Source organism: Meleagris gallopavo, chromosome 4, assembly GCF_905368555.1.
Source record: "Meleagris gallopavo chromosome 4, MGAL_WU_HG_1.1, whole genome shotgun sequence".
Classification (NCBI taxonomy): Eukaryota; Metazoa; Chordata; class Aves; order Galliformes; family Phasianidae; genus Meleagris; species Meleagris gallopavo.
In genome coordinates, this window is record NC_139407.1 from 46924992 (window position 1) to 46939426 (window position 14435).

The window sequence follows — 14435 nt, forward strand, 5'->3', positions numbered from 1 at the left end:
GTAGAGAGAATGCTTTGTATTAAAACTTTAGTTCATAAATGTTATTGGCTAAGCAGTGATAGGGAAGAAGGTTATTTTCATTTATTCCTTTTTCTTAGCGATGGCTTGAAAGTACGTTTTTTCAAGTTACCTAGTATGCAAAATCATCTGTTGCTTGAAGAATAGAAAACAAAAATTGCTGGAGTTTCCTAAGATCAGAGTATCACAGACTAAACTTTCCATATTTTTTTTCCCACTCAATTCAGGTTAAATGAATGTGATAGCTTGGATTTATAGAATGAAGGAATAAATCAAAATGCACTGGCAACTGTCTGACAATATACTGTGTGATTAGCATTTGAGTCACAAAGTTGCATGATTTGTTGAACTTTGCAGTGAAATTGTCAATTGGTAGCAAGATGCAAATGTAAATTCACGTTGTTTTAACTGAGACTAGAAAAGGTCAATAGTTAATCTTAAATAAGATTTCTGAAGAAGACAATGGATCTTCAAGAAGCTTAGTTTATTCTAAAATGTAGGTATTAAACAGGACACTACCTTAACAACTGCATATATTTGCATATGGATAAGGTCATTGTATCTCTGAGAAACAATCACTTCACTGATACTTCTGTGTAATTAAAATTATTTCCCTCTAGCTCAAGACCTGTGTTAAAATTTGCATGTGATAATTTTGAATATAAGATAGACTACATTTTCCCTGAGGTGCGGAAAATAATTAAGCCATATGTTGTGTGTCAAAGGAGAAAATTCTTCACAAAATACATTGTCTACCCATTTTCATACAACAAAATGTGCTTCCTTGTCATTGTACAGGCTTTAGATCACACCACCACAACTGACTCCAGATTAAATCCCCTTCTTTAATATGTGCAGGCCAAAAAATAGTAATTAGTGAATTATGTCTGCTTAGATTTGTGGATACTGAGTGAATCAGCAGATGTTTCTGTGTCTTGTCTTCCTTTTGGAATCATGACCTCTGGAAGCACTTCATGAGAGAGCAGCACAGGCTGAGTCCACTTAGCTTTGCTCTGTCATCCTCTGTAACAACCACAGAGGTGAAAATTCTTCACAGAAGATATAGAAATTGCAAAGCCTGAAAAGGTCTGAGTAGGTGTAGCTGCTGCTTCTCTTCCTTTTTCCATGGAGGTTAAAAATGTTTCTCTTCTAGCAGAAGAAAAGTCTCATCTAGGTTGATCCTGCAGAACCTAGGTGAAAGATTGCTAACAGTATAGGATCTGACTTAGGGAGTATAAATTTTCTCTAGGGATTCCTGTGACAACAATTTTATGAGTTTGCAGTTGTTGAAGCTGTTACTAATTTCACTGCTGTGGAAGCTCCTTAGCCTGTCAATATAGTGTAGGTTTGCTAAGTATTTCACTTGGTATTACTTTTTCTTCTGGAAAATATGTGATGGTGTGCCACAAAGGGAATAGTTTAGTTTGTTTAAGCGTGATTCAGCCTTGGATGTAAGAACTGACTTGCTTAAGGAATGGAGATTTCATTTCTGGTTGTGAGTTTCTTTTTGCTAAAATATTCAGAATAATGATCTAATCTTTCCTTCTGAAGTATCCTTTTTCCTGAATTTTTTGTAGAATTTCTGGCTTCCTACTGGGTTTTCATTAAGCATTGCAAAGTGTTTTTAACAACTGTCACAGTGAAGAACAGCACTCGTGGATCAAGTCTTATTTTCTCACATATATACAGTTGTAATAAACAAAATTTTAAAATAATTTTAAAAACTGACATTTAAATAATGATCTTGGACTTAAATTCTTCAAAAGAACTCCAGATGCAGCCTTTAATACGACATGACCTTAGATAAGCAAATTTCCACTTTGTTTTTTGTTTGGTATTTTAACATTCAAAATATAAGTAAAATTGTTGGTGTTTGTTTTTTTTATCCCCCTACAGGAGTTACTACTGTGTTGACAATGACTACACTGAGCATCAGTGCTCGAAATTCACTCCCCAAAGTAGCATATGCAACAGCTATGGATTGGTTTATCGCTGTTTGTTATGCATTTGTATTCTCTGCATTAATTGAATTTGCAACTGTAAATTATTTCACAAAACGAGGATGGGCCTGGGATGGAAAAAGTGTAGTGAATGATAAGGTAAGTCCTAAGGAAATAGCCCTATTTCCAATCAAGAGTAGTAAGCAACTATAATACTTTAAGTTGGCTATTACTAGAAAACACATGATCTTTAAATCATAAGAAAGGACACTGATTAGTGAGGGAAAATAAAGGGTGAATAAAGTAGGACTGAGAATACTATTTAGAACTTCTAGAAGTAATTTTCTTCGTCTTATTAGAGCTTAACTAGCACCTTTAACTTTGAATCACTTTGAAACGTAAATCATGTATAAATTCTTAGAAGTTACTAATCAAAAATATCCAGCCATACTGTGCAGTCAGATCATTCACTAATCGTTGCGTTTGAGGTGAGTAGTGTCATTTGGTGAAAAAAAGCTTTATGTGGGCTTCCTGAATATATGCAATATATACACACTCATGTATGTATCTGCATCACTTTCATGTCATAGTTATCAAGTGGCCGTTTCTTTAATCCATATTATTTAATATGTGAGGAAAAGCTATATAAGAATTTTTATTTCTTAAAATGAGGCTGCTTCAATTTTTAGCAGTGTTTAATGTATTATTTTCTTCCCCATTTTCAGCTTATAATAGCTGATTCTTGTGACAGTAACCTTTTGATAACGTTTCTGAGGAAAGTGGAGGATGTTCACAGCAGTTAACAAGAAAGCCTGGTGAGGTGACAGGATTATTATCCTGTAGCTTGTGACCACACTGTGTCACAAGGTCCTAGCCATCTAGCTGTACACAATACAAATACAGAATGAATTTCATTAAATGACTGGCCCTTGTCTGGGTTGCCTGCTAATTTCTTTCAGGGCAAGTCTTAAATGCATGCTTTAAACCAGAGTAAAGGAAATCATTACAAACAAAACAAACAAAGAAAACCCAAACAAACAACAAAACAAAACAAAAATCAACCCTATGAACTCTATATTCCTTGCTTATATTTATTTAATTTTATAAATATTTTGTAATATCTGATGGTGTTATGAAGCATCTGGGCTAAAGCTTGTTCAGTTGTGTTTTCACTTTGAGACAAACTTCCCTGCGCTGTACCAAGCATTGTCTGCTAAGAATCTAAATTTAACATACAAGGCTTGCTCTGAAATAGTGCCTCCTATTTTATTATTTTGGCCCATGACATCATGTTGGCAGAATGGCAGTAGAAGTTCAACCTTCCCATCAATATCCTGTTAAATTTTTTTGCCATGTGAAAATGGCAGCAGAGGGGCAGCCTGACAAAATGGCGTCTGACATGGAAGTATGCATGAAGCAAAGGTATGTCACTGAATTCCTCCATATGGAAAAAAAATGACACCCACTGGCATTCATGGACGCTTGCTAAATGTTTACACAGATCAAACAAGGTGAGTTCAGTGAGGTGGTGAGTGGTGCAATTCAGCAGTGGCAACAGCAACAGTGAATCATCTCCACTGGTCCAGATTCGTATGAGTGCAGCACAAAAGTTTTTGTTCAGTGCAGGTGAAAATGCATAGTTAATGGTGGTTGCTATGTTGAAAAATAGTGTTTTGTAGCTGAGAATTTGCTCTATCAAACAGTGCTATTATGCTCTTTGTATCTGTTGTAGTTTCCATAGGTATAAATAGGAACATTACTTTCAGAGCAACCTATTTATTTTGTATTCCTTATTTTTTCAGGAAATAAGTTATGGGAGTATAATTTTATTTCACAGAAAATGAAGAGTGTTATTGATCTCTATTAATTGTGGCTACTATCTCAACTACTATCTCTGCTTTTAGAGATATTTGTGTTCAACATTTTCTGGAGATGCAAGTTTCAGCAATATATGAACCTTAGTATATTAAAGTCCAGAAGAACTCCTTGGAAGCAACATTTTATGATTAAGAAATAGTCTATTCCTATTTTATGTAGTAAGAGCAAGTGTTTGGACAAGCCAGTGAAAAGGTATATACTTGGATGTGCAAGCCAGGGATCTCAAACTACATTTGAGCTGCAAGATAAATTATAACTGTTGTGGGTTGTTGTTTGTTTGTTTGTTTGTTTTGTGAAAACTTAAGCCTCAATTTTTCCTTTTATACCTTGGAACAACTTTCAAGAATTGGCTTTGAAGGTGCATGCAGAAAATCAAAGTATGGCTAGCCCCCTATGCGTAGAAGGAAAAAGACATGCTTTGTGTGCCTACCTGCTTTGCGTACTCACTGTTGGAAAAATTAATCTTATGCTCCTGTATCTCCGCTATGCTGAAATGTGCTGCAGATCTTTTAACCTTCAACAGTGAAAACCAGTTTGGAGACTCTAGCTGACTTTGAGATGCATACTTTATTGTTACGCTTCACAAAGAAATTGACTAGAGCATTTTATTATTACTATTATCAACAAAGTAAATCTGCAAAAATAAAAGATATTTAGCAAAAATAAAAGATATTTATACTACATCAAGAACATAAAGTTGAAACTGAGAACCATTAAACCATAAAAGTACTTTCTTGGGAGACAGTTAAACTCTATCATCTTTTATTTAAGAGATATATACATGATCATTTTTGTCTTTGAACTATGACTTTATATCACATTAAGCCTGAAAAATCTTTACTAGTGAGCAAAACTCCTGTTGAAAGCAACAGGATTTTTTTGTCCTCTTACAAATTTAAGACTTAGCCCATACCTGCACTAAGTAGAGCTAATGTTGTTTGGTGTCAATAATCCAAATTTAGTTATCTAATACATATTTTTTTTTATATTGAGAACTGTCTAATTTATTTAATGACTCCTCAGATAAAACTCTTTTTTCAGTCATTTAGAAAATTTAATCCAGATCATATTAGTTGACAACTTTATTATTATTTAATCCAGTTGATTTCAAAAAGAGAAGAATATTAGAGGAAGACTTTATATATATTAATTTTCCTTGTCAGTATGGATCAGAAAAACAGCTGAATATACCTACACAAAAACTAATAACATCTAATTTATCTAGAAGATTGGAAGTTTTTCAGAATTCTGAAATTTATCCCTAATGTTATATAAACATTAGCTTCTAATTTAAACAGCTGTTCTACAAAATTTTGAGCACTTCTTCACTACGAAGAGTGCACGGAAGCACAGATATGCCTTAATTTTCTGGTATTGATAGTAATGTAGATGTGACAACATGAAGAAATTTTAAACAAACAGAACTTCTTACTTGCTGAATAAAATTAACTGGTAATATTCCTAAATTTGTGTCAAAATTTATAGTTTATCACTTTAATGTCACAGAAAAAAGAAAAGTTAAAGCAGATTGTTCTGATTGATTAAATAATTTTGTTCTATCCCAATCCCTAATCCTACTAAAGGAAAAGCAATTCTTTTGACAAAGAGTACTCATGTGGTTCTCCTAAAATTAGGATATTCTAATTTTTTCTTCCCAGATGATAGTAGAAGATGTGAAGTTTAATTTACTGATGGTTTCTCATTATTTTGAATGCATGAAGAACAATACATAATAGCTTAAAAATGTAGACTGTCACTGAAATTTTTTGGGGTGATATATGCCTTCTTTTTGGGTAGGATATGTTTTTCTATAAATTTGAATTTGCCACTTTTATTCCTGACGCTTATTTTAATATTCTTATTGTTTGTTTTGCATTTGCATTTTTATTATGCTAAGTCTGATATGACAAATACACATTAACTATTTGACTTCATGCTGTCTCTAATAGAAAAAAGAAAAAGCATCTGTCATTAAGAAAAACAATGCCTATGCAGTGGCTGTTGCCAACTATGCTCCAAATATTACCAAGGACTCAGTTCTACCAACCATCTCCAAGAGCGCTACAACTGCAGAACCCAACAAGGCAAAACCAGAAGCGAAGCCGCAGGAAGCAAAGAAGACATTCAACAGTGTTAGTAAAATTGACAGAATGTCTAGAATAGTGTTTCCAGTCCTATTTGGTACTTTCAATTTAGTGTATTGGGCTACATATTTAAACAGGGAGCCTGTCTTACTTGGCTTTGCACCATCAACCTAAAACCTGAATTTCACTAAGGACTTAAAACATCATTCTAATCAGATAGGCTGTCTGCTATGTACAGTACGACTAATAACTGCTAATATGTGAACCATTATGTACAGAGTGTATATAGATGTCTAATCTGTGTATCTCCAAAGGAGGGACACAGTGTTAATTCATGGGTTTGTAAACAGCACCCATGGCAAACATAGCCAACTCTCTAAAAGTTATACCCAGGGGAGCTCTGTTAAACTAGGATTCAAATATACAGAATTATATTCTCTCCGTACAAAGAAATAAAGATATGATCCTACATAATTATTTAGGAACAGTATTTTTTTAATTTAAAGTTAAAATATTTTTCTATAAAGTAACTAATTCTACTTTAATGAAAGGAATTGTCATTTAAAAATGATTTTTTTAAAAGAGTGTAATTGTTTCATATAATAGCAGTACCCATGTACATAAGAGTACGGAGGTCATACAGTTCTGTTCACAATAATTCTGGATACTAGTTAGGCTGAGGAGGTAGTAAAGGCTACTATATTGCAAAAGCCACAAGTTTCTTACTTCTGTCCTGTTTGAAGTTGTTAATAAACTACTACAGTTAATTTCGGAGAAAAGTGTTGACTAGATTTCTAATATTTAATTAACTTTCACTCTTCACTGTTTTCTTAATTTGATGTTGCTAAGCCAGGTTGTCTGGCTCAACAAAGTTGGATTTTTGTTTCTTGATTTTTTTTCTGCTTTTTGATTTTATTCTTAATCAGATTATTGTCAGGTTCATAAAAGCACTCAAATTTTTCAAGGTTAAGTATATCAGTAACAATACATTCTTTTTCCTTGCTCAGTGTTATTATAAAATCTGCCGTTAAAGGATTTGCCTGCATTTTTCCCAGAAAGCAATGTTTTCACAGGAAACAAGAATTCATGATTTAAGTTCAGGAAATTGTCCATATGAATAAAATTTACTGCTGCTTTTGTAAATTGCAAATTTACATTTCGCTGACATAAATTTACAACAACTTTGTATACTAGAAATGGTTTTGCTAAGATTTGAATGTTATTTTTCTAATAAAAGGTCATGCATCATCAGTAGGTATCAACTGTATTTCATATATACGAATATAACAGAATTGGATCTGCCATTTGCAATTTTATATGAACATTTAATACTGATCAGTAAATTGTTTTTCATCTGAGCCTTTGCAAAGATTCTTTATGCCCCTAAAGGCCTGGTAAATCATGACGTAAGTAGTAATTGTGTACTCCATTTAGAATTTAGTATATGTAGCCAATCAAAAATATTTTGATTCACACATACATTAGCAGTTATTAGTTGACCGTTAGAAAAAGATACACCTTTATGATGATGTCTTCTAGTAGACATATGTAGTCGTATAGTGTCATTTATTGCAGTTTTGTACAGTACTTGAGTATAGTGCATTAAATAGGTATGTTCAGAGTTTAATAAAGTTGTAAAAAAAAATATTTCTAAAATCAAATAAAAGAGTATCTTAAGATATGGAAATGTGCTAAAAAACAACAAAAGGAAACACTGCTCTTATTTGTTGTTTTATTTTCTTGCATTTTCTTTGCTTTTAATGTGATTCTGTTTTGTACTTTGTGTGACTGTATAGATGCCAAGGTCACAAATGCATTTTATGAATAGAATGAATAGTTAAGACAGAGTTAACATCAGCAAAATAAAGGGAGAAGTATGGACAAGGTGTGTATCCCTTTAACTCCCTCTGATTAAACTTTCAGATTAAGCCTTTCTCATCAACAGTAGTTAAAAAAGAGCACTTTACTCATAAAATTAAAATAAAAATATCCTTATTTTCATATATATCTATATATATAAATGTAGATCTCCCAAGTAATATGGAGATGTGTGCAATAGTGTGATTATGAGCATAAGGCTGGAAGGCAAGCAATAAAAGAGACTTGTTCATGGTATAGTTATACATTTTTAAAATGTTTTATTTATAATTCTTAATTATTCCTTTATTGTCACATTGTCCAGGTATGAATAAATATATAAGTATGTATATATGTACAAATAATTGTAAATAATAGAACTGTAGAAAATCCCCTTCACTTTTAACTCTGTTTTTGGCAAAGGGCTCTGACTATATAGTTTAATGGAGGCCCATGCTTAACTGCTCTTGGACTTGAGTAGCTTGATTATGTTTTCTGTAGCTGAGGTCTTTCTGTGACCTAGTGAGAGTTCTTACCTTCAGTTCATGCCAGCAAGATGTAGGGACTCTCTGAACCTCACTGACTGGGCTTTGAGAAAGAGAAGTTTGTGTTTCACCCTTGGCCATATCCCAGGTACTCCAAACTCTTCACAGTGTTCAAATAATGTGCATTTTTCTACGGGTGATACTGTGCATTCAAAACTCTCCCTACTGCAAACATGCCTGTACTCAGACACGTGTTGGATTACCTAATAAGGAAGGATTATGGAAGGATTTTACATTCTTATACCAGAACGGATACCCTCAGGTAAATGCTTTTACCTGTACAAGTCCTCTTTTTTTTTTTTTCTAGTAGATATCATCTGTGTAATTTTCAGCTGCATGCAAAAAGCATTTCTTCAGTTTGCACAAGAAGCCTGGTGCTGTCTCATATTAGCCAGCTCTGTTGCTACTGCTTCTACTGGGTGCAATTGTTTTTTCATTCACTGACTGTTTTCTCTCTGTCTTATATCTAGAGACAATCAAGTAAAAGGAGAGGCATATATCATATGCTGAAAATACTTTTATCACATACGAATATAGAAAAATAGGCTGACTATATAAATTAACTCTGTTAACCATGTTAAATAGCCACATGTAGTTCCTGTGGGCTTCAGCATGGTTTTCGAGTTTGTACACTATATAAAAGGTTCACTTTTACATTTAGTTTGGGTGGTTTGCATTCAAGCAATGTCATGTGGGAGAAGAGTCTGCTTTGTTATTTCACTACTGAAATACTGAAAATAAATTGATTACACATAAATTTCAGTCTTGTAGCACTAACAGCCGGATAAGTGAACGCAGGCATCATGCAGGGAACAGTGAAATAGGCCTTCTTTCCATTTAATGGTATAACTTCTGTGTATGTGAGTTTAAAGCTTGTTTCAGAAATGCATGTGCCAAACACATGAAATCTTCTTTTATTTCAAGTAAGACTTACTGATATTAAATACTTAGAGGGCATGAGTAAATGCAGGTCACCACTACCCGAGACTTGCACATGGAATCTACCTATGAAATTCTGATTAACATGCTAGTTTAAATTATTTTTCCTGTTGTTCTTGGATCAGGGTGTCATATCATTATTTTTTTTAATGTAACTTAAGGAACAAATAGAAAAAACACAAGGATACAAAACTGCAGTAAACATGGATTGGAATTATCTTAAGTCTGGACAAGGTTAATAGAATAAGTTTCCAGTGTAGTACTGGAACATGTAATTCTGGATGCATGCGGTCAGTAATTTAACAGTAATTTATATATCAGCATGAAGAATATAGAGATCAGCGGGGTTTATCACCCAGGGTTGTCTGCTGGAGGCTTCCTAAAAGATTGCTTTTGAAACAGGAGTTCCCAGAATTTTTGATCATGTTGTAGCCAATGAAATTAACTTTACTTTCTATATCTGGGCAAATCAACTCATACCTGCTGCATTACTGAACATGTTAAAAAAAAAAAAAAAAAAAAGTTACAGTAGGTGCTGTGAGATAGCTTTAACTTGGGAGACTACTCATACTGCTGAATATTATACTAAATTAAGGAGCTGGTCTGCCTTTATAGTCATGGGAGAGAGAACAAAAGATCTTCAATAGTCACCAGATAGGAACATTATCAAATCACCTTCTCTTCCCTGTGGTTATAGATAACATGGGGTGGTAAGACTTTAAAGTGGGCTGACTTTTACCTGTGTGAAAGCAACCAGCAACAGCTGGAGGAAGGTATGGATATGTTGACGAGGAAAGAAAATGGCAGTGTTACTGTGTCTCTGGATTGTAAGGTATTTGAAGAAATTATTGAAGAAGGTAATGTATATTTCTATTCTGGTTCAGTTCTCAGGTTTCGTTGCTATATGTGAGTTGAGGGAAAGTAACTTTTAGAGCATAAAATTGAAACACTTCATGTATAATTCTGCTGAACTTGAGGGAAATCATTTGTGCCTTTGAAATGGAGAGGTTTCTACGGACTACTTAAAAAAACATGCAACACAACTTGTGTGTTTCCTGCAGTTTGTGAGAACTAAGGCAGAAGGAGGAAAGAAGCTTCTGGAGTAAAGTAGAAATTTGTTAATACCAGGCTTTATTTGCTTGAGCGGAGTGACTCTCACTTATGCACAGATAGGCAGTATTTATTCTCCATGCTTCTCATTCCTATTCTGAAAAGTCAGTAAAGCACAAGTTCTTGTTTTGGCTTTTTATAAAACAAGTAAAGTTTATACTTCTGTCTATTCCTAGTAGATTTAACTGAAAGAGAACTTCGGTATGGACATGAAGAGGTCAGCTCGTTAAGTGCAGACACAGAATGCTAAAGTAGGGAGGTAATACAGTGAGTTTTGAAACAGAGTAAGATAACATTCAAAAAAATGAACCACGAAAATTACATGACTTCATTAAAACAAAAATCAAAACAAAACAGAAGCAGAGTATGATAAAAATGCAATTGTCTGAACAAATCTAAATAGAATCTCTGAATGTGGTAAAAATTTATCTTGAAACATTAAAATAAGGAAAAAAAAAAAAAGGCATGTCACGCTATGGCCTCCAATAAAATGGGTAGTTTTTTAGAAAGTAGATTTTCGAAATTCCTACCACCCCTTCAAAATGACAATATATCTTTAGCTAGAATGCTGTCAATTTGCAGTTTAATGTTTCCTTCTGTTATAATTTTTTCTAGTCCTGGGGATCCTTCCTTACTTCATTTCTGTAGGTAACCCAAACTCCCTACCAACCAGAACTATTAATTCTGCTATTATAAATTCTAATATTATTTCCAGCCTTCTGAAAATCCATGTAGTCTTCACTTAAATAACTTCAGTAGTTAAATTCTAGTTGAAGTCTCAAAAGGTTGTTTCAGTGAATGGCATACATTAAATATAGAAGAGGTTGTTTTCCTCTATTTCATTTAATTTTCCTTCTTCTAGATTTAGATCTCTCTAGGTGAATCTAAGACCTAATCAGGTCTTACTGGGATAGGCTAAGCTTTGAGGGCTTGATCTCTTTGGATGAGATCAGGGTAAAACTTGGGCTGAATTTAAAGGAAACTGATTAGGATCCTAAGCATATTCCTTTATATCACTGCAGTTGCTAAGTTGTTTTTCCAGAAGGGCGATATGCCTTGGAGTACACTTGGGCCCTTCTTTGGATAGAAAGTTTTTTAACCCAAGAAAAATTTTAAAGAGGAACCAACCATACTAAAATATGAGCATTGATGTCAGTTTAAACTGGCACATTTTAATGCCTTTTAAGAGTATTTTGAAAGTGCTGTGAGTTAGGAGTGGGTGCTAACACTCTCAAAAATGAATTTGGAGAATGTTTTAAAATATGCAAGATTATGTACACACTTCGTCTAGTGTTGGTGTCTACATAAATATATATGAATATATTTATATTGTTGTATGATTTAAAAGTCATATTCTGTTTTCAAATTTATAATCCTTATATATGAATTCTTCACTTGATCAAGTTGCCTGGAGCACGTGTTTATGCATTCAAGATGTTTAATGATTGCACTGACTATTTTCATTCATCTGATGCACAAAGAGGTAAGATTCAACAAGTTGAAGTGTATTTATTTTCCAGTATTTCATCCATCTATTTATTCTGTTGGGGATGGAGAGTATGGAACAAGGGAAAGCTTTGATCAACTGCTTTTGATATTCTTTAATAGATATTCATTTTTGCTGAATTTATCAGTTTATAGGCTAATATAGCTTAGCATTAGCATGGAATGCAATGTAGTATTTTACATCTATTAGAATACACACATACAATATTCACCATATCTATAAACTGTTAAAAAATGAGTTCATAAGCATTCCTTCACCCTCTATCTTCCAGCATAGTCACTTTATTAGGAAAATTTTAAAGGCACTTTAATTTTAATGGAAGTGATTAGAACAAATCTTGATTAAAGAAAAATAATAAAAATATTGTGGAGTCTGATTCAGATGTTCTCAATTTCTCAGCTGGACTGCGGTCAGAAAACACTTATATATTGAATAACAAATTTATTTTAGTGAGTCACTTAGATGTGAAAACGTATGGGAGTATGAAAATACATGTTTCTAGTGTATTAACAAGAAATACTGAAAAAGGAAGAATGGAACAAATAATTCTAAAGAAAACTGAACACCAAATACACACAGTAAGAAACTGCACGATAAATGTAAGTATTCTTAACCTTGAACATCAATGTCATATAAAAACTTCTGGGTGAAAGTTCACTTACTTAGTAGGTTTCATAGTTACAAATAATTAAAGAGGATGATAATATTCTGTAATTTGTGACCTTGTTTTAACTGGAAAAACTTGTTACTTTTCTAAAATGTAAAAGAAATAACTGGATTTATGTTTGAATGTGTCACTTTGCTTGCTATTGAAGAATATTTATTAATCACATGCAAAATATTGCTTAACATTATCTTTTTGTACTTCTTATTAAAGTTAATTTAAATATAGCACACTTTGTATTTTTGTTTTTAATGCCTTGATGGCACAAACATTTAATTCTTCTTGTGGCTTTTCTCTCAGGATTTGTGTGGGGGGTTTTCTTGTTTGCTTGTTTTTCTTGTTTTTAAACAACCCATTACAGCCTCCGCAAAGGTGCTTTTTTATTACAGATAAAATTTCCCAGGGGAAGAAAACAGTAATTTGGAAATAAAATGCTCCTTGGCTTCATTAGCATTTAATAGGCTTCTCTATTTATAAAATGAGAATGTCCTCATGTATTCGCATTACACGTAACAATGTTTCATGATTTCAAAATGTTATAAAACTTAATGCTGTAGTGTATGCACTTCCTTACACAGAACTTAGTTCATCAATGGGACTAGATAGGGGGTAATCAAGCCTACCTGGAGACAGCTCAGTTTGCCTGCTACCACAGGCTATTAGCCTGTTGCTCTGCTCTAATGTGAGATTGCCGTATATATTTCACTCAAAATCTATACCTTCCTTTTTATTCTTTTTAATAAGCAATATACACGTAGCTCAATATAGACTATATATATATGTTCATGAATATAAATAGTATATATGTAGAAAATTAAAAAAATACAACAAAATATGTGCTCCACGCAGTTATCTGGTTGCATATTGTAAGATCATCTGTGATAGCCTCGAGTGCAGCAGGGTGTTCTGTTGTGTTTTTAAATCTTCTGCATTCTAAGTCTTTCAGTAGAATGGGTAAGTATTTCAGGATAGCCTGAATACTTTTCCTGAACGGCTGCAGTATCAGATGACAGGCGCATAAATGGTCTTCATGGAAGATGGAGTGCCTTGGCTGATAAGCAGGGATGGGGGACTCTCTTGTATCAGGGCTGGACTTATGCAGTGCTCTCATGGAATACCTGGGAATGCCAGATCAGTGTGTGAGCAATCTACACTGAAAATACATAAATGTAGTAGTTTTAGTACCTTACACTGGAAAGAATCTCTTCAGGTTATCCTGTAAAATTTCCTGCTGGAAATCCAGATAGTCTGTGTCAAATTTTATGGGACCTCATTCATTCATGCGTTGAGTATCTCCAAGGATGGAGATCCTACAACATCTCTGGTCTATGTTCCTCTGTCACCACCCTCATATCAACAAAACAAACAAACAAACCAATAAACCAAATTTATTCTTTTTATATTTATTGCAATTTCCCAGGTTGCAATTTGTATGAGTTGCCACTCACTCTATCACTTTGGACTTCTGAGACAAGTGTCTATATGTATATAGTCAAAGTTATAGCCATTACATTGCATTGCAACTTAGTACAATACCCTCTGTGTGTATCTGATGGATGATCAATCAAAGTGATTGAGTGGAAGAGACTTCCTACCACATATTCCTGGATAGTCATACTAGGTGATTTTGCACTTGCTTTATAACAGTCACTTTTTATGTACTTAGGTGCTAAGAAATACACATTATATCAGGTGAGGAAAAATCTCCCTTTTTTGTGCTGACTTCCATTCATGAGGTAGAGGTTATAACTATTTTTTTAATTTCAAATGCATGTAGGTACTTGACAATGGAAAGCTGCGTTCCCAATACAGCCCATGGAAGACAAAAAGATACCACTACATGGTGGCTGGTGAGTGGGAAATTTACCAACAAATACATGCAATTGTAGGTGT

General features: G+C 33.6%; 1 protein-coding gene across 2 annotated transcripts in view; it reads left to right on the plus strand.

Annotated features, from left to right (window-relative positions):
* The window catches only part of GABRA2 (gamma-aminobutyric acid type A receptor subunit alpha2), a 59811-nt gene extending 47042 nt beyond the window's left edge, over positions 1–12769 (plus strand). For both annotated transcript variants that reach the window (XM_085223222.1, XM_010710218.4), the window contains 2 exons: positions 1915–2117; positions 5786–12769. In XM_085223222.1, the coding sequence (XP_085079348.1) occupies positions 1915–2117; positions 5786–6094 (512 nt within the window). In that variant the 3' untranslated portion in view covers positions 6095–12769. The remainder of the gene's footprint in view (positions 1–1914; positions 2118–5785) is intronic.
* Positions 12770–14435: the final 1666 nt, after the last annotated feature.